We start from the raw sequence: 24,524 nt of genomic DNA, 5'->3' as shown, positions 1-24,524 counted from the left end.
CTTGTCAGTATTTGTCCTTTTAAAATTGGTTTATTGTGTTTCTTTTTATGGTTGTTTTCTTGTTAGGTTTACCCATATTCTCCCTAATGTTGTTTAAAACCACCAAAGGCACGACCACAGGTTCGTAAATTGTCGCCCGGAACAGACAGAGTGCAAACCTCCTGTTATAAAGGAAAGAGCCTGTAATACTTTGACAGCTTTGTATGCAGCTTTCTTGATGCTGATATGTGCAATAACTTAAAAACAACTGTAAAATGTTCCTAATACATACTGTGTGCTTCTGATAAACAAATAGACCACTGCTATGAATGAGGGTTTGAAGTCATTTATTATAAAACCAAAAGGGCCTGTACATTACGCATAGTATAATTGCCATTCTTGTACATAATATAATTAAATAAAGCTTAAAAGTAATATTCTTTATATCTTATTGATACAGCTCTAAATAAATATCATAAATAGTTTTAATACTGAGCCAAAGTGGCCCTTCCATGGTTTATATTCACAGAATACAGTCTGCAGAGCAGGTCTGGGGAGGTCAGGCAGCTCTTGGTTCAGGTGCGTGCGAGGAACAGGACTGCGCGTGGCGAGTATTTCAAGAAAGTAAAAAACACTTTCCACCCTTTTAGTTTGCTATGTATTGTCCATACATGTTCTTGTGTACCCCTCCTGCTGTGAAGTGGCAGAAATAGAGATGGATCTCCAGAGTGAAGTTCATAAAGTTCAAGACGATACTTCTTGCCTTCCTGATAGAGAGTCCATGTTGACAGAAGATCTTGCCACACTTCCTCAGTGGGCATCAGAGGAACATGAGCAGAGAGGTCCTTATGAAGTGAACAGAGGCCAGCAAAGCTGTCACGCCAAAGGGATGGAGACCGCTCCGTTGGCTCGACTGCGGCTTCTAGTGTTGATGCTGGACTCTGTGAGCTCCTCGCCGTGGTCCTCTGCCTTCTTGTCCGCGATGTTGGCCAGGAACCGCAGTGTGACCGAGTCCCACTCCTCTGGCAGCAGCAGGAGTAGGAATCCCAGGCAGATGATGCAGGTGGCTGCCAGGCGAACCACGCTGAAGATGACCTCATGTTTCAAAAGATCTACGGCTACGGCAGGTAAGAGACAGATAAAGACAAAAGAGGGAGCCAGAGAGCAGGACAGGAAGGTAGTTAGGTAAGAGACAAACAAAAACAAATTGAGATTAATTAGATAAAGTAAGATAAACCACAGGACACTGCGGCTAAGGGGGATGAGTAAAGAAAATACAGCTTATAATCAGCACAGGCGAACCACTTTATCCCCTGTGTCTTTGCGGTCTCCAGCCCAGGGACAAGTTGCGGTAACCCACTGACCTTCATATAGTCCATCATGGTTAAAGAAAAGTACTTGTCTGCAGGCATTTAGTGTCGCCTTGGCAACCTGATCCTCCCTCAGCGAGAGAATGGTTTAGGCACATTGATGATTGGGTTTCCAGAACAAGAGAGCCAGACTTGCTGTGTAATCTATTTGCTACTGTGGCCCGGAGTGCTGACCATGTCAATACAAAACCACAAAATGTGTGGCTCTCTTTTTGTTAACAATCAGTTTATTTCAACATAATAATCGAGACATACTATTCAGTCATTCAGATGCAATACTTCAATCAAATCAAGAAGCCCACCTGCATTCCCTGGCACACTGAGCAGAGTCCCAATAGAGATGAGAATAGGGTATGTTAGCACCACGCCGACATGGACCAAGATGTTGAACACTATAAAGGACAAGAGAGAGGCTGAAAACAAGTACAAATGAACTAGAGCTGGAAAAATGAGTCAAGTAATCTATCAATGAAAACACAGAGTTGTTATAATTTGAAACATTTTATAAATCAATATGTGATTTAGGTCCTTTTTCAGTAAAAAAGCCCCCAAGTTCGCCAGCTTCTCAAAAAGGAGAATTTCCTGGTATAAAAGCAACGTCAGGAGCATTCTTATGAGGATGGCAAGATCAGTCAGACAGTTGGTCAGTCCATCACTTTAGTTGAGACCTTTTCTTTTTCATTTTACTTTTTTACTTACATATTTCAGGGTCAAAATCACTAACAGTTACAAAAAGGTTTTAAAGTGCTGTACACCAACAGACCACTCAGCCAGCAGCCACAAAAGGGAAACCTGCAGAAACCTACTACTTACAGGCAACAGAGCATGATAAAGTTACGTCCCCTGTAAGTGCTGGTATTCGACAATGCAAAGGCTCAGAGTTGGAGTGGGACAAAGTATTGATAAAGCAATATATAGTTTACCTGACTCGTGTGTTGAAATTATCAATTCGCTGGTGCCGAATACAGATATTTGAATAAAAAAAATATGACCCTCTCGGCAGATTTCCTTAGCAATTTGACTCCCTGCATCATTACTGCATCGTGACATGTGAGTGTAACATGAACAGAAGGTAAGTGGCTAAAGAAGAAGATGACAGTGTGATAAAAGGAGAACATTAATCCTGTGCTTAACCTTTTTACATTTTATACTCTTCAGTTAATATGATATTGTGATGTATGTGTGTTGTGGTAGTTGCCCTGGCATATAACTTGTCTTATTAGGTTTCTAGTAAGCTTGATTACTTTGGCTTTTGGGGAAAAAAGTAATGTAAACTTAGCCTCTGAGTGAAAAATACTTTGTGTGGCACCGGATAGCCTAGCTGTTATGTCCTGCGCCCCACATACAGAAGCTATAATCCAACATCAGCCCTTTGCTGCATGTCATCCCCCCTCTCTCCTCCCAGTATTTCCTGTCACTCTTCAGCTGTCCTATCCTATACAGGCAAAAATGTAAAAAAAAAATACAGGCAAAAAATAAAAACATACTTTGTTCATGGAATTAAATCGTCCTTATTTTCTTCAGAGATGTATATGCACTCTTACCCAGCCACAGTCCTGCCAGTCCACACAAGTATCCCCAGGGCAGTGAAGACAGTGAGCCCCAGTGCTCTACCTTGGTGAAATAAAGGATGAGGGGTACACAGGAGATGAAGATGAGGTTGAAGAAGCCCATGGTGGAGAGGAAGTGAGCCACTTCTCCAAGGCTGGCACTGCCCAGGAACATCTTAAACAGCACCTGGATATCAAGGAAATCATTTTATACTCCACCAATTGACTAATTGACAATGCCTTCAGGGACTGTATCCTTGGAAGCATTACCTTGTAGAGAGCTGATGTGGAGGCCGAGCCAACAGCCAATGCCACACCCACAATGGAATCCCCATGGAAACCATCAGCATATGCCATCATTACAATACCTGTGATGGCCATTATGGCTGCCACAATCTGCAATCAAAGCAATTAGTTTCATATATACTCTATAATACTTAAATAGACCTTAAATGTTTTATTGTCAGTGTTGGGGTTTTCATACGGACCCGGACACCCATGAAACGGTCCTTGAGAACGATCCAGGACAAGAGAAAGACGAAGGCCTTGTGGCAGCAGTACAGGGCAGAGACATCAGTGGCGGTCAACTTCTTCAAGGCCAGGAGGTACAGGTAGTTGGTCAGAGTCCACAGGATTGAGAAGGGGGCTGTTCTCTTTACAAAAAGCTTGAGAGTCATCCCATCTTCCCCAAAAAGCTTGCTGCACTCCCTGTAAGCAAGAAGAAACAGAAAAGTATAGAGGAAGTCAGGTCAACTTGTTTTAACTCTTGAAACAGTGACTGTGTTTGAACTTGGCATTGCTATCAATGAGACCATTAAAATCTAGGAATGGAAATGTTGGTTGACTAATTGCCTTGTTCCTCATAGACAATCAAGTCATTTAAATCTATAACAGTTGAGTGTAAAGAGTCATAAGGCCTCTAGGGGCCAGTTGAGGTGCTGGCTATGCAAACAATTCTTTCTAATCATCTGTCTGCTATAGCTATGCAGTAACAGTATAAGTTACAAGTACGCAAAAGCTTACCATAACAAATGATCAGAAATTTAAATTGGGTAGATATTGTGGTTCTCGTCGGTAAATGATACTTGAAAACAGTAATAATTTTGTTGGTCATTTACCTGAATTTCTGAATAGGGGTCTGCTTCTCCCGTGTGATGACCACATGTCCGGAGTAGTAGATGGGGAAGAAAAGCATGTTCCAGTTGCTGCTGAACCAAGAGATGAAGAAGGGGCAGGAGAAGGACTGGAAGGTCAACTTAACCACCTGAGTGGTGCCTACCCAAGAGGAGGAGATGCACAGCACCATCAGCAGACCACCCAGCACCTTCAGAGCCGTGTTGGTACATGTTTGAAAGGTTCGACTCTCTTCACTGGTCTCGCTGCCTGGTGTCTCTGCATGAGATTCTGAGCCGTCTTCTCCTGGTGGGAGACAACAGGAAAAAAATCAATAATGCATTGAAGGAAATCTTCATGTCAGCTCTACTTCCTGTTCAACAACAAATAAGAAAGCCTTGAATAAAAACAAATACTTAATTTAATTTTTTTTGCTTATAAGTTTAACTTATTGGCAACCACTGAATGGACAACCAAAACTACAAGCTTATATTTTATTTTCTAAGGCAAATCTACCCCTTACCTTCTTACTGATTTCCATCTGACTTATTACTCAGGTCAGGACAATCACTCATGTTCAACTTGAACTGGGGGGGTCTATAGGCACTGTTGATGAAGCAAACATGCTGTTGATGTTGAGTTGAATCCGCTTGAATAAAAATACAGTCCATTGGAATTGGATGTTGGAACTAGCTGCAGAAATAGCTGCATACTGCTATATTGTACATTTTGTTTCTCTGATCTGTTGTCGTGCCAGAGAAACATCTCAATGTACTGGTATCAATATGTAATTAATATAAATAACTCCGATTAACCAATTATTTGTCATCAACTACTGTTTTGGGGTAAAAATGTGAAGTCTCATTCTGCTTAGTGCTCAACGTTTGATTTGTGCAAGTTGTCAAATGTTAGGCTGCAAGCATTCTAATGTAAAGTGGTGAGTATGGTGAACATTTTAACATTAGCAAGTTTTGTAAGTCGGTTGGTTAAAAAAACATTTCTGACTCTACTTTCTTTCCCCCACCCGCCGTCGGTAAGGTCATTGCTGTCGCACAACTAAACCATGCAGCTCAATGCCTAAGGAGGATCAATAGTAACAGTAAATAATGGCATGAATTTCACCTTTTTATTTGTAACTATTTTCACAAAACATTTAAAAATAATAAATATTTAATATTTAATTTTAAATAATGAGACATATTTTCGCACTAGACTCATTTATTTGTGCTTACAAACTATGGTCTCGTGCATGTCATCATTACTTTGAAAAACTAACACTATGTTAAAATTTTTTAATAAGGCTTCTAGATTTCAGTAAAATTGCCCCTAAATATCACATTTCTTGAGTTTCTGAGAGCAGCCAAAAGCTATGCGCCTTATCGTGAATAATGCTTATCCTTCATCAAATCAAAACAAATAAGTCATTAAAAATTCCTCCCCTGTACAATGTATGCCGAGCGAGCAGATATAATTCATCTTTTGAACCAGGCTGTAAACATGTTGATTTCGGCTTCAAATTTTTGTTTTGAAAAGTCTTTTTTGAATGGGTGTGTATGTGACATCTGGTGCTACTGCAACCAGCCTCAAGCAGACTGGAGGAACTGCAGGATTTTGCACTTTCGCATGCATTGATTTTGCTAACATGCTAATCTTAGCTGGTTAGCATGGTAAACAGTTTATCTGAATAACATGAGCTAGTTAGCATAGTCACTTAGCATATTCTCGTCAGCATGGCCACAGTGACTTAGCTACCTTGCTAACTCAAGATGGTGAGCACAGTAAAAATATACCTGTTTAATATCCGCCAGACAGTCAATGTTAGAAGTTAGCATGTACATATAAGCATTTAGCCTTCTTTCCAAGTATTTGTTGTAATCAAAATGCATCTACTTGGTATCACAAAGCACATTAATAAGTAGCTTGTGTCTCACTGGCTGGTTTCCAGCACACACGCTTTAGCTGATCAATTGCCCTCAGTACCACCTCTCTACCAAAGTTAGCATTTCCTGCTGTAACGGCAATAATGTCAACATTGTGTTGAGTTAGCATTGCGGCTGTGCATGTCATAAATAGCTTTGTCGCCTCATGATGCAGCAGGTACTGAACACTCGTAGCCAGGTGTGCACAGAAACCTGACTCCCAGAAAGCAAGAGTAAACCTAACCACATGACATTCCACAAGAAAGTCATTTCAACCTTGGCTGCCACTGTTTTCACTGCTGCTACATCCCTTCTTTGAAAATGGAAATGGAAATGAGAACCTTATGGGCTAACTGGGAAATTTATGAACAGACAACTATGCTCTAAAATATTAGACACAATAGATTGATAGATAGAAAAATAGATAGATAGACTTGTTTTCCATCTAAGGACAGTGGTGCATTGTTGATCTGGCCCTGTGCCTTAAGAGACTGCGGTAGTAAAAGGCTTCTGGACCAGGACTGCACTATGTAATATGTGAAGGGCTGAGTGGGCGAGCATTTCCGGAGAGAGCTCAGATCCGTTCTTTTACTTTCACCAGTGTGATCAATTTACACTAGGGCAGGAATAAAAGATGACATGTGCTGGATGTCTGCTACCTCAGCACGTGAAGCTCTGCTCTTTCCACCATGGCTACAGACACTAGAGCCCTGAAAGCAGTTGAACCCATAGTATATCACCTCTACAGTAGCAGGGCATCTCAGGGGTTCGTATTATTGCATGTGATCTGATAGTCTTTTAATTTCTGTGATGAGACACAAGAGCAAAGGTAGCACAAGTAGAGAAGGCCTAACTGACACCTTAGGATTTAACTAAAAGTACTTTTCTTCATCCAAAGAAAACAGTTACCAAGTTTCTGCAGCTCAGACTCTTTTATACATTTACCTTTTTATTTTTTTTACTAAAAATATATCTAGCGCTGTGTTAATCTTATGGAGAGGAAAGCTTTCACGTTCTAATATCTAAAGATGTCTGTTTCTCTGCCACCAGACTTCTCCCACAAAGTGTTTTTATGTAAGTAATTTTTCATGAAGGACACTTCTTTCATCAAGAAAAGAAGTGTTTCCAAACTTATAATCCCAATGAAAGCATGAGATCATTATTGGCACCCAGTAAGAGTATTAAAGATAAGTGATGTCTGAGAGAGAAATGGTGAATATTAAGTCACATCAGTATTCCCATCAAGTAGCTTTTGCAAGTAGAAGCCCTGCATTTATCATCTTAAACGAGTAAAGGACTGAGGTCAAATCTATTCACAGTAAAAGTAATCCTTCAGAAAAGTCAGAAATAAAATATCATACAGTACATTGTGTCTCAGGTATAAATGCATTAACACAGGGCAAGTTGCCCTTGCTGTATGTAGTATAATAATACAAAGTTCCACATGACTATTTATTTGTACAAAAGCTTAATAGTGTCACTGGGTAACAAGATAAATCTGTGGGGTCGTCAAATGGAAGTTGTGATGAAAAAGACAAACTGTATGGAAACTAACTTGTTTAATTGTGGACTTGTATCTAATAGTTATTGGAAAATATTGTACATATACATCAAATGAGAAGTTCTGAAGAAACATTTCTTTAAAAACCTGTCTCATATTTTTTGGGTAAAATGTTCATAGAGAGAGTAATTATTAACTTCATCAGTCTGATAAATGCAATGGAGTAAGATGAAAATATTTCCCATGGGAATTAACTAGAAGTATAAAGTGGCACCAAATGCAAATAGAAAAAAAAACATGTAGCCTACTTGGAATGAGTTATTCTCCTTATGACTGCATAAGTGCAACTGGCCTTAAGTCTGTTCACACTTCAGAACAATGATGTCTCTCCTGTAGCACAGAAAAACTATTCAGTGAAAGTGAATAATCTCGAGCATTCAAAAAGAGTCAAACTAACGATACTCTCACAGTTCTATTTTAGTTCAGACTGCACATTTTCCCTTTGAAACTCTCTCAGAAAAACTCTCAATTAAAATATCTCAACTTACACTAGGTCCCAGCTGGGAGCAGAACAACAGTAAGAAGCGAAAGCAGATTGTTTAACATCAATACACTTTCTTTTCCACAGGAACGTTCAGGGATTTGTTCTAATTACATTCTGTCACAGCAAAGATTTTTAATCAACTTAATGAGCCTGGTGCTTTCTAACTGGAAAACCGAGATCCCAAGTTTCTGCAGGGGAGAGAAGCAGCTTCTCCGCCTCCTCAGAGCAGGATGGTTTTGTGTTTCATTGCACCTACAAAAACCTGAAGCTTTTAGTGTTGGGTATGGGATTTTTCTGTCTTTAGGTGAAAGCCACTACAGGCTGATCTGGTGCCAAGGTGCAGTAATATTAGAACTCTACTATTCCCCTGTCTCATAAAAGCCGCTTTCGTGGCCAGAATTGTATTCTCATAACAGACAGTATTATTGCTGACTAATAATGCTGCTAAAAAGTTGCAAAGGAAACAATAACCGCGTGAAAAAACACAGACTGTCAGCAGAGCCATGCAGTCATGTAAAAAAGATGCTATAGAGTTTGACTTGTTGTAAAACTGCTCAAAGAGTCCAGGTCTTGAATTACTCTAACTTAATCATTAAGATCCAGCTTTCACAAATCAATAAATTACACAAGGATATTTACTTTACTAAATGTATTCTGTACACCCCCCCCCCCCCCCCCACACACACACACACACAAGATTAAGAATATCTACTTCAAGTATGTGACTTAATGTGAAGCTGAAAGAAGCAAATTTTCAGCTCTCCCCTACAGAGCTCCACTTAATGTATACTATAGGAGTATTTTTAAGTGTTAGCATCATGCCAATTCATTAAAGATATGAGAGTGCTGCATAGGATCATGCATTGGCTCATATTCTCTGCGTGACACTCTATGCTACTTGAACCTCTTATTTCAATCTATCTTGTTTTATCCCTTCCTCTGACGTTGCATGCCGGTGACATTGATGGATGGACGCCTGCTGAACCCAATATAAAGCCCACAAGCTTTCTACGTGTCGAAGAGCTCTAAGTCTCAGTCAAAGTGTAGCTTGGTTATGTTGATGCTGATAGTTAGCAGTTGCACTCACAGATTAAAAGGTGGAGGGATTAAGGTGAAGTTTAAGGCCTACAGGGTTATACAACAAACACAGGACTGGGAAAAACATTTTTTTTTACATCACTTCTTGGTCCTAAAGTGCTGCCATAAAAATTATGCAGCTACCACAACTACACTTTCTGTCCACACAATTAGCCTTAAAGAAATTGCATAAAAAATATATATTTTACAATGTGCAGGAACAAACTGTCAAAAAGTCCTGGTGAAGTAAGCCCAATTAGGTGGCTGTTCTGTGCAGATTTTTCTGAGGTATATTAGATCTTTCTTCTTATGAAACTTGATTGGAATCATGGGAAATAGTAAGTCAACCTCTATAAAAGCTGGCCCATTAATAGACAAAAGTACCACCTTGTTGGAAGCAGCCAAACTGAGCTAATGCTGCCAATAACTCAGCTTGTTTTAACATTTGAACATCAAACACACACAGTTTTGTATAAATGGCGTCTCTGGTCTCTCTGGTTCTTGTAGTTTACCTTCAGAGATGGGGCAGGTCAGGACCTGGGTGCTGTAGGAGCTGAGAGGAGCTACTCGGGCTGAGTGCTTCTTCATCCTCCACTGGGGGCTACAACACACTGTCCTTCCCTGGGAAGTGTGTATATCAGTGTGTGTGTGTGTGAGTGTGTAATAGTGCCCTGGCTGCACGCTCAGCAGCTCCTCCTGCTCGCTCCGTCCATCCTCAGACTCCTGACTCCTCTGCTTCTGCTTCAGGCTCTTGATCGCCCACTCCTCCTCCTCCTCCTCCCCTTCTCCGTTTCTGTCAACTCTTCGGTCCTCGTCCCAGCACTCCTATGTCCTGACGCTCTGTTCCTCTTCCCCGGGCTGCTGCTCTAACTGGTGCTCCCTCTGTGTATCTGAATGGTGACACAGCTCGGCGGAGTTATCTGAGTGAAAGTGCTCTGAAGTGGAATCTGTACTGTTGCACTGTCATGCCGTGATCCGGAGCTGCCACTGTCTCCAAGGGAGACTGAGCTTCAAGTGTGTGTGGCATGGTGCAATCTCTCCCATCTCTCTCTATCTATCCTCCGCCCTCCTCCTCCTCTCTTCTCTGTCTCTCCCGCTTCTCCCCTCCTCTTCTTTTTTGCTCCACAAATCAGCAGCTTTGTTTGGAAGGTAACCAAGCAGCCCAGGCTTATTATGCTGCGTTAGCTTCTCCCCCCTCCTCTCTCCTCTCCTGTCTACCTGACCGTGCTCCTCTCACTCCATCCATTGCCGTCTCTATCTATCTCCTCTCATCCTCTGGCTTCAAATGACTCTGTCTCTTTTTGGCACGTCTCCTGCTCTTCACTGCTCCTTGAGGGTCGGATTATTTGTAGAGCTCTCTTCAGTAGCTTTCTCCACTGCATCATTTATCAATTGAACTATGAAAAAGACACAATGACCACTAAGACACAACAGCATTACATATGTTTGTCTTCATCTCTAAAAAATTGCAATGAAGGAGTTACTTTTTAACTTCTGTTTGAATTGTACTGTATCATCCTTTTAACTCTTATGTTAACAACTTTAAATCAAGAACGGCCCCATTGATCTTACCACAAGCAAGCTGGTATGAAGAACAAGTGAACAAGAATACAATTTGTTTTAGTCATTCCTGCCAGTCTGATGTTATGATGCTGTCTCTTGAGACGCATGTTTCATGACACATTAAATACTGTCTTGAAGTAATATTGAGATATTTCCTGTATGAAACTTTACAGCATCACTGCCACATTCCAGAGCTAACCAGGCCTCTATTTATCTCACCACGTCCTTCTGATGGGTTGGAGTAAGAATAATGCTAAAGCTACATTCAGCTTTGACTGCTAGCCTTTAAACTAGACAGAGGTAGTTCAACCTATTTGTTTAGATAAACATGAAAGTATGCTACTAACTTATTTTTAATGTTGATTTTAGGGAGATATGGCTCCCACCATCCAGCTCAAGAAAATATGTCCTGCAGGAGACCAATCGATTTGATGGGCTAAGGTAGGCATGCATCCTTTCTTTGTTGTCAGAAACAATGTGGACCAGGAAATAGCTTGCATATACGCAGGCTTACTAATGAACTCCCCAAGTCGTACCAACAACGATTTCTCCAGTACGAGCCAATAAGATTTTAGAGGAAAAAGGCTTTGCTGGTAAAGAATCTGAGCAGCAAGATGGATTCTTCTGGGTGAACAAATCCCCTCTTAATAAACACACACACACAAATATTAATTCAGTCAAAAAGGCCCAAAATATCACGTACGCTTGTCACAGTGGTCGAGCCAGCTGCAACCTGTAGCAAACAGCATGTGGATGAGCATAAAAGTGAAAAGAGTTCACTTTAAAACCATATGAAATGACAGCTCATTGCTACTTAGCTGATGGACAGACACCACTGTAGAACATGGATGACAAAGCCAATCAGCTAATTCAGATGCAATGCTGCTCTGTCTGCACAAACGCAATGATTCATTACTTTGACCCCTCATGCTTACTGTAAGCACTTTTTTTTACCCATGCTGCTTCTCTTTAACATCATTATTGCAAACATTTCTGAGCAGGGTGTTTATAGTCAACAGAGTGTGTTTACATTAAATATTTACACAATAATGATACCCCTTTAATAAAGATGTCATATACTTTTTCTGTCACTGCTGCATAGCCGAGGGAAACCCTCTCATCAGCATCCAGTGTGGACGTGAGGAGGGTCAGCTCGGGCCATTTGATTCAGGAGTTTCCATCTCCGGCTATCCTATCCCAAGCTGTGGTTTATCAGGGATTTAATGGAATAAAATATGGCTCTGGCGTTTACATCAACAACAGATCAGTGTATCAAAGTGTATGTAGTCAGATGCATGAGGCCTTGCAGCCAGTAATATAATCTTAATATAACCTGTGCTTTGCTATGCTCACTCACTGTTATAATCAATACGAGCCAAGAATGGAACAAAACAAGCACCGCGGCTCCACAAAAACAAAACAAAAAGTAAACATACAATATGATTCAACATTTTTACAGTAGAGTTCTATATCATCTGAAATTGGTGCTCTTTTGCAGCCCTGTTTTTTCAGGATCTCTGTCATTAAATCAGTCTCACTCTGAGCCCCTCTCTCACTGTCTGTCTGTACTCTCCAGTGCTTATCAGCCAAGGTTCTGGCATGCCTACAGAAAGAATAGCAGATCAGAGCTCTTCTCTGTGCATTCTTCAGCCTGAGAGAGTCAGCACACTGACTGTTTGTTGCAATGAAAAAGTGGAGGGCCACGTTCCAGTAACACCGCGGTATTACGTGTTTATTTAAAAGCAGAATTCAATATTCAGGAGACGCTTTGAAAAGGAAACACGGTTATGTTTTTTTAAAGGACAGTGCTGCTGTCTGAGCACACTTATTTCCCATGATCCCTCAGTGGGACAGAATAAGTGCAGCACTAATGTGAATGCATTAAGTGATGTCTGAAGACTGAGGCTTGATTAAAATGTTTGTGCATTAAGAGTGTGACGCAGGCATGTCTGAAACCAATGTGTGGTCAGGTGTAAGTACAGGATGAGCTGGGTGGGGGGTATGAATCCCCCTGAGGCGAGGAGGGTTAAACTTAAAAATAGCTCTGCTGAGTGGAGCCAACAGCCAGACAGGGAGGGGAGAGAGAAACAGTCCTGTCAGCAGAGCGCGGGATGCTAATCGCTATCAGATTAAGAGGAAAAACCTGGAGGGCTGCAGGACCGCAAAGTTCAATTTTGAAAATTAGCCTTTGGAATAAAAGTAATTGATCCTTTTTCTATTGTATCTTTTTCAGTTTTAAGTCTTTATTGACATTAGCTAAACAAATCACAAAAACAATGCTGTCCAATAAATCCACTTACTTTTTATGTCCTGCATATTTACAGTTTGAAAATAAAGTATTTATAATTTATTTATTTTGAGAGTTTTGCAGCCGATCAGCCTCATATCCAAAATCCAAACTAGTACACATCACTTTATAAAACTAAAATTCAACAGCCGCACAAAAAAAATGAATTTAAAAACACTTATATGTCAGACATGATCAAATGCAAGTATTTAATTACCTCTCACTTTCACTACCAATAATACTGTAAATATAAACCCTATTACTACTTCACTACCTGTCTTATCTTATCTAAAAAAAAAAGCCCAAAAATGTACCATCTTATTAAATCAGTGTCTCTCTAAAAAAAAGTTACATAAAAAACACAAACTCACGACTTTCTATAAAAAACAGGAACTGAGTGCATAAACTGTAACACAATAGTACCATTACAACCCACATCAAAGCACCAAATAGTGCAACATCCTCTCTGTTCACCTCCATAGCAACAGAGGGTCTCTGATATACTGACGCACTCAGCTGATTCAGGCTCTTTGTCATTTAGATGAACCCAAGCTCCTCAGTTTTCTGGTGCAGGCGCCTTTGTCCTTGCTCCCTCTCTGTTACTCATCACATCTCAAAGAGGACGAGGAGCAAACATGGAGAACGAGAGATGACAGAAAGAGGCAGAGGGAGAAAACTGCAGCTAGTTTAAGCTCCAGTAGTGATTGGATGGACCATGAATCAACTTCTGGATGACAGAAGTGTTTCCAGATCATCAACTTAACTCAATTTAGTTAGAAGACCAAGAGATGATGACACCTAGTGGTGATGGATTGAATTACAGGTGCATAGATAGTGACCTAAGGAAGCATGGGTGATATGAATAAATGAATGAAGATATTCCCTCAAACCATTTGGTATGTTGTTATTCATATGGTTTTAATTTGATGGGGGGAGGTTTTAATGAATTTACTGCCACCTGTCGAAGTGAATAGAGTTGTTGTGTATGTGGCTCTAAAAACAACCAAAACATGCTTTAAAAAAAAACACCACAAAACTTCTAAACATATCCTGAAATTTGTGCATGTGTAAAAGTAAACAGAGTATTTTACCAGGATTTTTTTTTCTGCCAGCCTCCAAGTACAATCTGTCTAGAAATGTACTCGAGTGAATATGTGAAAACAGCTAATGAGGGATTATTCTGTGTATCACTGTAGACAGTTTTCATAGGGGCCTTCATCCTCTATATATAACATATTCTTGATGAAAACTCCTCACAGTGACATGTGTTGATTTTCCTCAGTGTCGCAGATGTAATTAGAAAGAACGTGGCTGGATCAGCCTGCTGGGGCCCCAAGGCAAAAGCGCAAGTAATCGGTGCCATCTATTTCCATATTTCCTTATAGGAGTCACAGAACTGCTGACCTGCATGAACTCATGGCACGGAGCTTTCAAACTTTGTAGTACTGTCCGTTTAGTAATTTAATATTCTTGCAGGCTACAGCAAGTTTCACTAAGCTGTGTTTGTGTATGTTTATGCTTTCATCTCCAAATGATCACTGATTAAAAACATGGCACACAGCGGAATTCTTTACTCTAGAGGTAAACTGTTCCTCTGTAACTGGAATATAACCTGGCCCTACATATGTTCCTTTTTGGTAATGTGATCAAACACACGTTTATGAGTAAATGCGTCGACTGTGAGCAAAACATGAAGTGAAATAATGTCATTAATGAAAATACATTTTGATACTGGGCTCCTCTATGACACATATAATGAGGAAATCATTCAGGATCAACCTAACTTAGTAACTGTTCATTAGGAGTTAAAATATTAAAAAAACAACTAACCTTGAGTTAACCTGGGGGGCTTTTGGGACCCTTAGAGTCTCCTAAGTGTCAGGTGAACAAGTAGCTGCCGCTGCTCCAAGCACACCATCTAAGTAGCTTTGTAAATCAATATAAATATTTTTCAGTAATTTTATGACATAACTTTTTAACCTTACCTTGAAAACATAGCAGGTGAAACATTTGTTTAATTCAAAAACCATTCATACATTTTATTCTATTTTTAACAATAAAAATCTTGTTTTTTGTAGACACACAGGTTGTGGTTTAAATTTGTATTTATTGTCTTCAGGGTGTTTTTAAACATGGAGGTAGTAGTCTACATCATGAATATTAAATGTCAGGCCATGACTGGAGGATGTGCTGTTGGGTTGACAGTCCACAAGAGGGCAGTGGTAGGTTGCTGATAAGACTTTTGGACATAATCAACATGATGAGAAGGCCATTCCAATCCTTTCACAAATTGTGCCTTTCTACGATGTCATACTTAAAAAAAGGACAACAGAAGACTTTTTAAGGGGAACAACGTCTCAACTGTGAAATGACCTGCAGGAGCCAGCCAAAAAAAAATTAGCCCTCTGACAGTCAGCGTGTTAACATTTCACCCACAGTGGCATGAGTACAGGTCAGCAGTTCTTTCACTGCTTTAGAGAAATATCGCACCCATTACTGGCGGGCTGGTTTTGCTCATTCCCAGAAGCATGTGAGCCTCGCAGCACTTCAGTAGTCATTCAGGCAAAGCTCATATCCCATTCGACACGAGGCGGGTTATAAATAGCTCTGAGTGTGCAGGAACGGGACGCTCCAAAATAAGTGCGTGCCCATACAGAATGTTTGAGGGGGGAAAGTGAATTTAAACTGCTGTTAACAGTGCACAGAAATGGTTCTAAAAATCGCAAAGAGAATAACCAATCACTGCAAGCATGAAAGGATTCAGAGGCATGCCTTTTTTCTTTGGATATCCCCACAGACTGAAGTGCACAAAAATAAATCCCAATGACGGCTTTTGCATGCCTTTCCTTCATAATTTCTTTCTGGATGCCAGTGTGTGTTCGCTGTTGTCTTGCTGTGATGCCGGCGGTAAAAAACAAAAACAAAAACAAAACACAGGAGCATTGCTGAGTGGGACTGCCACTACAAGTACCTGTCACTTCTCCTTCAGCGTACCTTTTTAGCCAGCGGGGGAAAGTGCCAGTGCTACAGATCTGCCCTTTTCGAAATTATACAAGGTGCACAGCAAATTATTGTAATGGTTTTCTGGGAGATGCTGAGGAGGCATATACTGCACTCACCATTGTTATTTGTTCCACCAGGAGTCAGAAGGCTGCTGTTGGAAATATGTGTTACTTATCCTGTTTTAAAGTGGATTCCTTTCAGCGTTTTATCTGACATTACAAACATTACGATAACATGCAGGTTTGATTATTTACATTAAAAAAGTTAAAAACTGAGTGGCAACAGAGGTCTGCACAGTAAAGCAACATTTTTACTGCATTAACCGTTAATCTGTTAACCAAGACATTAACTCACAGCAGTTAATAATTTAATTAAGTTATTAATTAACTGAAGATAACACTAACTTTTACCAGTGTTACAGTTTTTAAAGATTAAAGATTAAAGATTGTATATGATTGGAAATGACAGTCAGGAAAGGAGCCGCAAGTTGAACTTGAACCCAAGCTGCCCACTTGAAGGAATATAGCCTCTGGACACGGGACGTGACCCAACCACTAGGCCAGTGACTCCCAAACTTTTTCTGCTGGGCCCTGCCGATAAAACATATTTTCAAGCACCCCCAACCGTGCGTCAGTCAGGCCCTTTGCTAACAAATTCCTATATTTTTAGAATACATCTCAAACATGGTCTGCAAAAAGTAAAGAATAAAAACTTCAGTCCGACAACAACAAGCTTCTTTTACAGAGGAAGCAATTAAAAATGATACTGCAACATGAAACCTCCACATTTCTAAGAGGCATAGTTCTAAACAGATTTATTTGAAATTGGCTTTCTGAAGATGTATAACTCCCAAAAATAATAACACAAAGAAGATTTATACTTCCAGCCCTGCAATCATTTCAATGACTAGTGTGGGCTTGTTTTGTGCCACAGATCTTCTCAAGTTCGGGTTGTAGCAGACTGCCAATTTTAGATCAGTGTCCAGCTTTGATCTGGATTTTGTGTTGATAGAGGCGACTGCAGAAAAACCTCTCACACACAGGCTGGATGAGGCGAGAGGAAGGAGTGTGGCTCTCTTCCTCTTTACAGGACAAGTTTCAGTAGTTGTGAAATCTAGATACATTATTAGCCCTATGTTTACAATAAAGTCCTCTCACACATTTTGCCTTGCCTTGCTGGCAGTACAAAACGCTGTGTATTGTTTTTATTTAGCCTTGTAGCACCCCCTCAAACACATCAGCTTTTTGTAATGGCAATAGATCAGAGTTCTTAAGAGGCCATGATGACTCACACAAAATTACACGTGTCTGTTTTGAAAATATACAAATAACAGAAACTTTAGTTGAGATATCACTACTGTCTTCACTCTTGTGATGCTTCTGAAGTACCTTCATGTAGGCCAAGCAATATTTCACAAGAAAAAGTGCCCGGGGCAGAGAGGGATATTTTGCCCATTATTCAATAAGATCTTTAAAGCACAAGAGGCGGTTTGCTCCTATTCAGAATATCTACACATCTTACCATTAAGAGCGCGATTTGGACATTAACGGAAACTGTATTTACCGGAAGTTAAAGGTTTCAATAATATTTTTTGTTTTTTTTATTATTATCTGCCCAGGTCTGAGTAGCAACATATAATTTTTTCTTATCAATCTTGCTTTAAGAATTACAAAGTTTATTCAGGTAAAAAGAACCAATTAAAAAAATGCAATATTGCAATGGGACAAAGGTACAAGTAGCTATAGTTACAATTCAAATAAGTTGGTTTTAACATAAGTCCCACCTTTGACAAAGCTGGAAACCAATCATAGTTGAGGATTATGGAGTTGCCTATACTTGATTTCAGGAGTGCCATGCTAACCTCTGCAACCCCCATGTGTCACATTTAGTTCAAGCTTTTAGGTACTTTTTAATTATCAAGTACCTCTGCAGCGCTCGTATTTACTGCTATGTAAAGGGTGCAGACTGATACTATAGTTAGAGGCAAGTAATCAAAACATACCAGTATCAAAAATGGAATTGCAATGAAGTTAAAAAAACAAACACAGTTTGAGAAGTAATGATTGAAATATGAGGGGTGTGGTAATAAAAAAAGACATTTATCTTCTTGTTGTCATATATAATCACAGCACTTTAAATCATATCTATTCTGTATGCTTTACAGCCAAGACCCTGTCACCAAATGTAGTCCAAAATCCCCCTCTGAGCTATCTTCCAATACAACACAGATGGCAAGTGGCAATAATAAGCTGGCATCAAAATCTTGCTAAATATATCATTACCCCATAGGCTTGGCATGATGAGTTTACTGTTCTATTAATGTGCTGTTTTGTCTTACCCTTTATGGAAAATCAACAGATTGAGGGGCGCGTGATACTCCCTCAAAGTAAACAGTGTAAAGAAAACAGGGTGAAGAAAACAATGAATGAATAAAGTGTTTTAAATGAAGTGACTTTTCTCATTCTCATTTCAAAGAAGTAGCATGAAGGATTTGGTGTGCATACAAGCAGCTCAGTGACACAGTGACAGCACCAGCACCAGCATGTTTAATAGCTGTGCAAGCAAGAAATATGGTGACAAGTACGCTGCCCTGAGGAATACCTTCTGTTGACTCTGACATGCAATAATCAGTTGATGGATAGAAGGAGAAACAAAGGACTACAGATGGCATATTTCATCAGAGAAATGGGAAATGGCTTTTGAATCAAATAACCCCTCCAGTTGCTGAAACTCTGGTATAAAGGCTTGCTATGGATGTTATTACAACCCACACCTGCTCCTTCTACCTGAAATTACATCACAGATGACACCCCATCTTTCATTTCCCTCTGTTTCACTGTACAGCGAGCTATGAAAAGGGACAGACAAAGGCTTGTATCCTGGGAACTAGCTGCAAATTACAATACTGTTTATCTGTTGTGTCTCATATTGCATTCAAAGTTTGTTTCATCTGAACAACAGTACAAAACAAAAATATATTTAGTTCACTATAATGAATAGCAAGAAAAACAGCAAAAAAAATACATACACGAAAACCCCAAATCAATGAATTTTTTGCCATTTTAGTTCCACAATGATTAATTGATTATCAGAAAAGGTGAAGTCGTCTTTTTGATGATCAACCAATGGATTAATCTACTAAATGCCACAGCCCTATCTGGAACAATATTAAATAAAGAGATCTGTTATAAATAACATCTACAGGGTTTGATGTACACTCTGTCTTTTTCTCTTCTTCATCCGTCATCGACTTCTTCAGTCTCTTAACCTCAGCTTTTCTTTCAAACTTTACTAAGATGGACTACAGTGTAACTTGCTTATATTGTAAAGCCATGTGCACTCCTCATGAGAGAACTGCAGTACACTGCAAAACTTACAAAGTGCTAAAAGCAGGCAATCTGCGGACATGGGATAGACACCACTGTCCTCCTAGACACGATTGTACAACTAGATTAACTTTGCCATTAATTTGAAAATAGCTGTTATCTAGCTTGAGCTTCATATCAGACTTAATAAGTTTTGCCTTTGTACCCAGGGCTCTGTCTGACAGGTAAATGCTGTGTGGAAAGCTTTGCTTAATTACATAAAATGAGTTGTCCCTTTTCCACTTTAAATTGAGACTGCTTGTGTATTGGGACAATGACGATGATGCAATCCATTTTCATTTTATTTTTTATTGTTTATTACTACAGGAGCAGGGCACAATTAAATATAATTGCACCAGAGTTAGTTAATAGCTAATTTGCATTTGCTGTCCCCGGGCAGGTAGACAAAGAATAACATAACAAGTACATTATCTAAAACACCAGAAAACCTAAAAGTCCATTCTTGTGAACATAACACTTTATAAGGCATCACATATATAAGAAGTCATAAATATGAACATACACTACATAAAACAGGCCCATAAAGACATGTCCTTCAGTATAAAAAGTAGATCAGCATGATAAACAGTATGTGCGAGGCAATCATTGGTGATTACAATTATGTGCTGATTTTGGCCAGAACTTAAGCTTGGATTTAAACACTGCAAAGCTTTCCGGGTCTCTAATGTTTGTTCCACTTTCTCAACGCTGTAATTGAAAAAAGGCAGATTGACCTAATGTCGTCCTTCTGACCTGTGGAACCCTGGCCTTACTGAGCAGACCTAACTTACATTTGAAGTGTTAGCAGTTTGCCACTATAAACAGCCCCCAGACGTGTAGGCTACTTCACTGCCCTTTTGTTAAAGATAAACTAAAATGGGTTTTAAGCATACATTTACACATCATAAAAACACCTATTTTGCAGTCTGTACCAGTGCCAGAAATTCTGTATTTATCACATATGGTAACATTGCTGTTGTTTCATAAGTTTACTTCTTCAGTCTGTTTTTCATTGGATGTTCTGAGTGTCCCTTGTCAATCTAGTTTGCTATCAACTGAATCTTGACACATAGATATATTCTCAAGTGAAAATCACGGAATTGCATTCATGGTTAATCTTCTGCAGCTGACACCTCTGATAAACAGGAGGCCCTTCATGAGAGACAGACTCATTTCCTTTTCCTCAGCTTCAATCTAAAAAAACACACCGAGGTGCTCTCAGTTCATCCAAACTGAGTGTGTGTATGTGTGAATCTGCATACACACATTCCCTCTGAGACTTTAAACAAGTTTGTCACAGTAATGCATAATGTCAGAGTAGAAGGGCTGAGTAGTAGATTTTTAGAGGAACGTCATAACATTTGACGTCATGAATTTGAAGTTGAGCTTTTACGTAAGAGCCAAAGGGAAACGCATGGGAGCTTATGTGACAAGTTTGACTCGTTTGGGTTGAAGTGCATCAGTGTGTGAAAGACAAGAGACTCTCAGATGAAGATAACCAATTACTATTCAAGGTATTTATTAACAAAAAGCGCCCGTTCTTTCCTACCTTTAATAAATAACCTTTAACTTCTGTTATGCAATGAAGCTTTTGAAATCCTGCTCTACACACCTTGCTTCATTACGATTCAGCAGTTTGTAAGAAACACACTAATTGGCAGCGTGCAGAGCATTACAATGGTTGTTCCTTTTTTCAGCTGTTGTTATCCCACTTGCAATACTTGGACAGAACTGAAGTGGAGGGCCAGGTTTTAAAGACCAACCCCAGAAACAAGGTGCATTATCAGCTCTCTTCTCCAATCCCAGCCACTGTCTCTGTGTCAGCAAAACCCTATATTGCTCTACAAATCAAAGCACGATGACAAATGAAAGTGATCGCAGAGCTATTGACGAACTGCAGCTATATTCTGGAGATAGCAGGCAATATTTACATGCATCACAGAGAGAGCTGCTGTGTTTGCAATTTGCGGTAAATTGATTGTTGTAATTACTTGTTTGGAATTCAATATGAGGCGGCCATGCATGTAAGTGATAGAGTTCACCAACATGGACATGAGGCGACAGTTTACCTTACTTTGTAAATGACACTTTGCTTTGTAAATAAACAGCCTGGAAGTGTTAGATTTGCTCGCTCTCTCTCTCTCTCTCTCTCTCTCTCTCTCTCATTTTGTGTCCCACAGCTGGAAGGGCCAACTTAACATAGCCTCCAACCCATATAAGCAGTGACTGACATTAGGCAACTTCAAAATAACATAATTTCAAACCCAGTTAGCTGAGTTTCGATGAGCAGATTTGGCAACAGCCTGATTAAAATGTAAAGTAATTTGCAAGGACTGATGATGCATGTATTATCTGTCTCCACACACCACTTAAATTACATGTTTGACGTGCGTGTGTGTATGTGTGTGTGTGTGTGCGTGTGTGCGCGCGCGTGTGTGTGTGTGTGTGTGTGCGCGTGTGTGTGTGTGTGTGTGTGTGTGTGTGTGTGTGTGTGTGTGTGGCCTATCAGAGTAAAATCTATTTTTACAATTTTTTTTCCCATCAGAATAATCTCGTATATGGGTTGTCTCTTTAATTGACGCGTCACACCTGCTTGAAAGGCGAACATGTGTGGCATCCACTCATGATCCAATCAGTACACTTGTAGTTTTCACTCACTTCTGTGACTGGAATAGCCCGGGTTGTAGCCATAGTAGCCGGTGATCCTCAGGATCCGGTCCTCGATGTCGTGCACCCCGTTGGCCGTCACTTTGAGGCTGCTGCCCATGAGGACCGCGCAGCTGCCCCCGGTCGGCGTCGCCTTGCCCGGCAAGTGCGTACTCTTCACGGGCTCCATCCTGTCGCAGGGCTGGTCTCCACTCTCCTGTACACCTTCGGTGCTTGTCATTGCGGGTCCGAGCGGACAGAGATGAGAAGAGAGCGGGAATGAGCCCTGATCAACATACGAGAGACCCCAGGGGGCGGCAGCAACAATTAGCAACAAGAGGAGGAAGATGACGAGGAAGAGAAGGACAGCCACATTCACATTCCTTCAGTGATGCTCCTGGACGCAGAGCAAGGTTATCAAACTCTCGGAGGCTGCCACACATCAAACACTAGGGGGCGTGTCACTACTATCGCATGCATTGAATTCAATTAGATCAAGGATGAGAACTTGGCTGCAATCAGCAGTGTGGAGCAGAGGAGCCAACATTCATTACAGCCAGCATAACAACAAGTTCCCCAATAAACAAACACTATTATGGCATTTAAATCAACTCAGACATCTCTAAATGAGCAGTAAGATAAATCTTTAGCTAAATCGTTTTTTTTTTGTATTAATCTTCATATTTTTAAAACCATGATGTTCCTGTTAGATTGCAACATTATATTCTAACAAGTGTGACCTTTTGACTAAAAAGTGACCTTTTTTAAACTATTTTTTCTGTAAAATGTTGAGAAGACTTTAATTTGTGTTTTTTCCATCTCAAAATCAATCACAGAACGGTAATCAGTCTTAAAAAAACAATGCATGACTACAGTCCATCCACAAGAAAGCCACGAAAAACAGATTACATAAATCTAAAGTTGTCATTCATAAATAAACAAAAAGATCTCAAAGAAACTATTTTCCGGCTCATTTCACAGCTTTTTATGTCTGCGGTATTTGTTGAATCACACTTCTCTTTCTTGACCCCACCGTCTGTTTCTATTGGTTTTCACAAACAGTATGCAGTATGCTCTATATATAAACAAATGTGGCTTCTCACACACTAGATCACTGCTTTGAATCCTCTTTACACTTTAATGTATGACCGCAAGTGTTGTGTTTATTTTTGGCATTTCCTGTAAGTGTAATATAAAGGCTTAAAGATGCTGAAGTTTGTGCACATTATAATACGCCTTAGCAAATAAAGTTTTTGTTATCATTTTCCAGCACTTATGAATATGATTCTGAAGTAAACCCCAGAACAATCTCTTTTCCTCTCTCCTCTCTTTTCCTCTGCCACAGGTTCTCAGTCTGCCTCCTGGAAACCTCACTTGACTCGATCCCCCAGCTTGAAGTGGCTGCAAAATGTAAAAAAAAAATCTGAAAAACTGGGTTTCAAATCCAATAACACAAGAAGCAGTATTTCAGTGTCTCTCCGATACGCCTCTTTCCAAGTCCTCCACTCTGCGTGTGAAATCGATTTCCTGTGTGTGGAGAATTTGCGCCCCTGTTGGCATTGTTGTGCAGACACATGCCGGGGTTTATGATGCCCTTGGACGCCAGAAGTGCTTCCTCCCCCTCTCTTACTTACTGAACCAATCTCCACCTCATGTTCTTTTGTTTCAGTTTGTTTGTGCTCCAAAGCACTTATCTCACACATTCAGTTCAGGGACAGCTTTGTGGCTACAACAATGAAATGCCAGTGCCCAGAAAGTTTCTCCATGGCTCTTGCGAAATGCTAATTTATTATTGGACACTTTCTTACAAGTCTGTGCAGCTCCAGTCCAAAAAAGTTTCCTTCTGTCACCTACTTCTGCTGCGGTACTCTTCTGGATAGTTTATGCAACACGATACATATATCTTATATTGGAAGATTATGCATTGACTGCTTTCCTTCAGGTACTCATTTTAGTTATTATTATCTACAGGCTGATAATGCATTAAAGACAAATTCATGGAACTCAAAGAGAAAATTACTCTCTGACAGCTGCATTTGAAATCTTCTCATAACTCACATAATAAAAACAGTTAATGCATGAGCTGTGACAATGGAAGTAGCTTTTCTTATCTGAAATGCACATATACTTTACCGTAAGGCCTGATGCTGCCATTTTCTGATATCTTAAAAGATGTACAGTTTGTGTAACTTCTTTTATATTTTTTTTGTTGACTCCCACTATGAGACGACATGATAAGCAGTTAGAGCTTGGCGTGACATGAATCCTGGGCACAATAAACATTGTCTTGCCTTCATCTGATCTAATTTATTTGATTTCGTGAGAATAAATCAATAAATCGTTGTTTCGATTTTGGCGCCCCCTGTGGACGAAACAACACATTTCACTACTTGCGGATCTTTCCCTGTACATGTGCTAGTAGTGTTTTCTGACAGAAGATTTCATCCTGCTTTCTTTAACCAGTCAAATGTATCACTCATCATGAATATTTGCTGTGTGAAATCTAAAGGGGAAAAAAAGGCTGTGTCCTCAGCATGCTGTACATTGTCTTGTTTGACACCTACAACTTGGCAGTATTAACAGGCACTCATCATTTCATCATTGAAA

General features: G+C 40.0%; 1 protein-coding gene across 2 annotated transcripts; it reads right to left on the bottom strand.

Annotated features, from left to right (window-relative positions):
- Positions 1–309: 309 nt before the first annotated feature.
- slc35f4 (solute carrier family 35 member F4) lies at positions 310–22,352 on the bottom strand. 2 transcript variants are annotated; one of them, XM_061063336.1, is made up of 7 exons: positions 21,930–22,352; positions 4,018–4,318; positions 3,388–3,607; positions 3,170–3,295; positions 2,894–3,086; positions 1,652–1,741; positions 310–1,097 (listed from the first exon to the last, which is right to left on the bottom strand). In XM_061063336.1, exons 1-7 carry the CDS (start codon positions 22,156–22,158, stop codon positions 856–858), a joined length of 1,401 nt encoding a protein of 466 aa, XP_060919319.1. In that variant the 5' UTR covers positions 22,159–22,352; the 3' UTR covers positions 310–855. The 2 variants fall into 2 exon arrangements, with proteins under 2 accessions (XP_060919319.1, XP_060919320.1); XM_061063337.1 differs by lacking the exon at positions 21,930–22,352 and adding an exon at positions 9,566–10,113.
- Positions 22,353–24,524: the final 2,172 nt, after the last annotated feature.

Source organism: Labrus mixtus, chromosome 18 (genome assembly GCF_963584025.1).
Source record: "Labrus mixtus chromosome 18, fLabMix1.1, whole genome shotgun sequence".
Lineage (NCBI taxonomy): Eukaryota > Metazoa > Chordata > Actinopteri > Labriformes > Labridae > Labrus > Labrus mixtus.
Note: the sequence above shows the minus strand (reverse complement) of the source record. Positions and strands in the feature narration are given on the sequence as shown.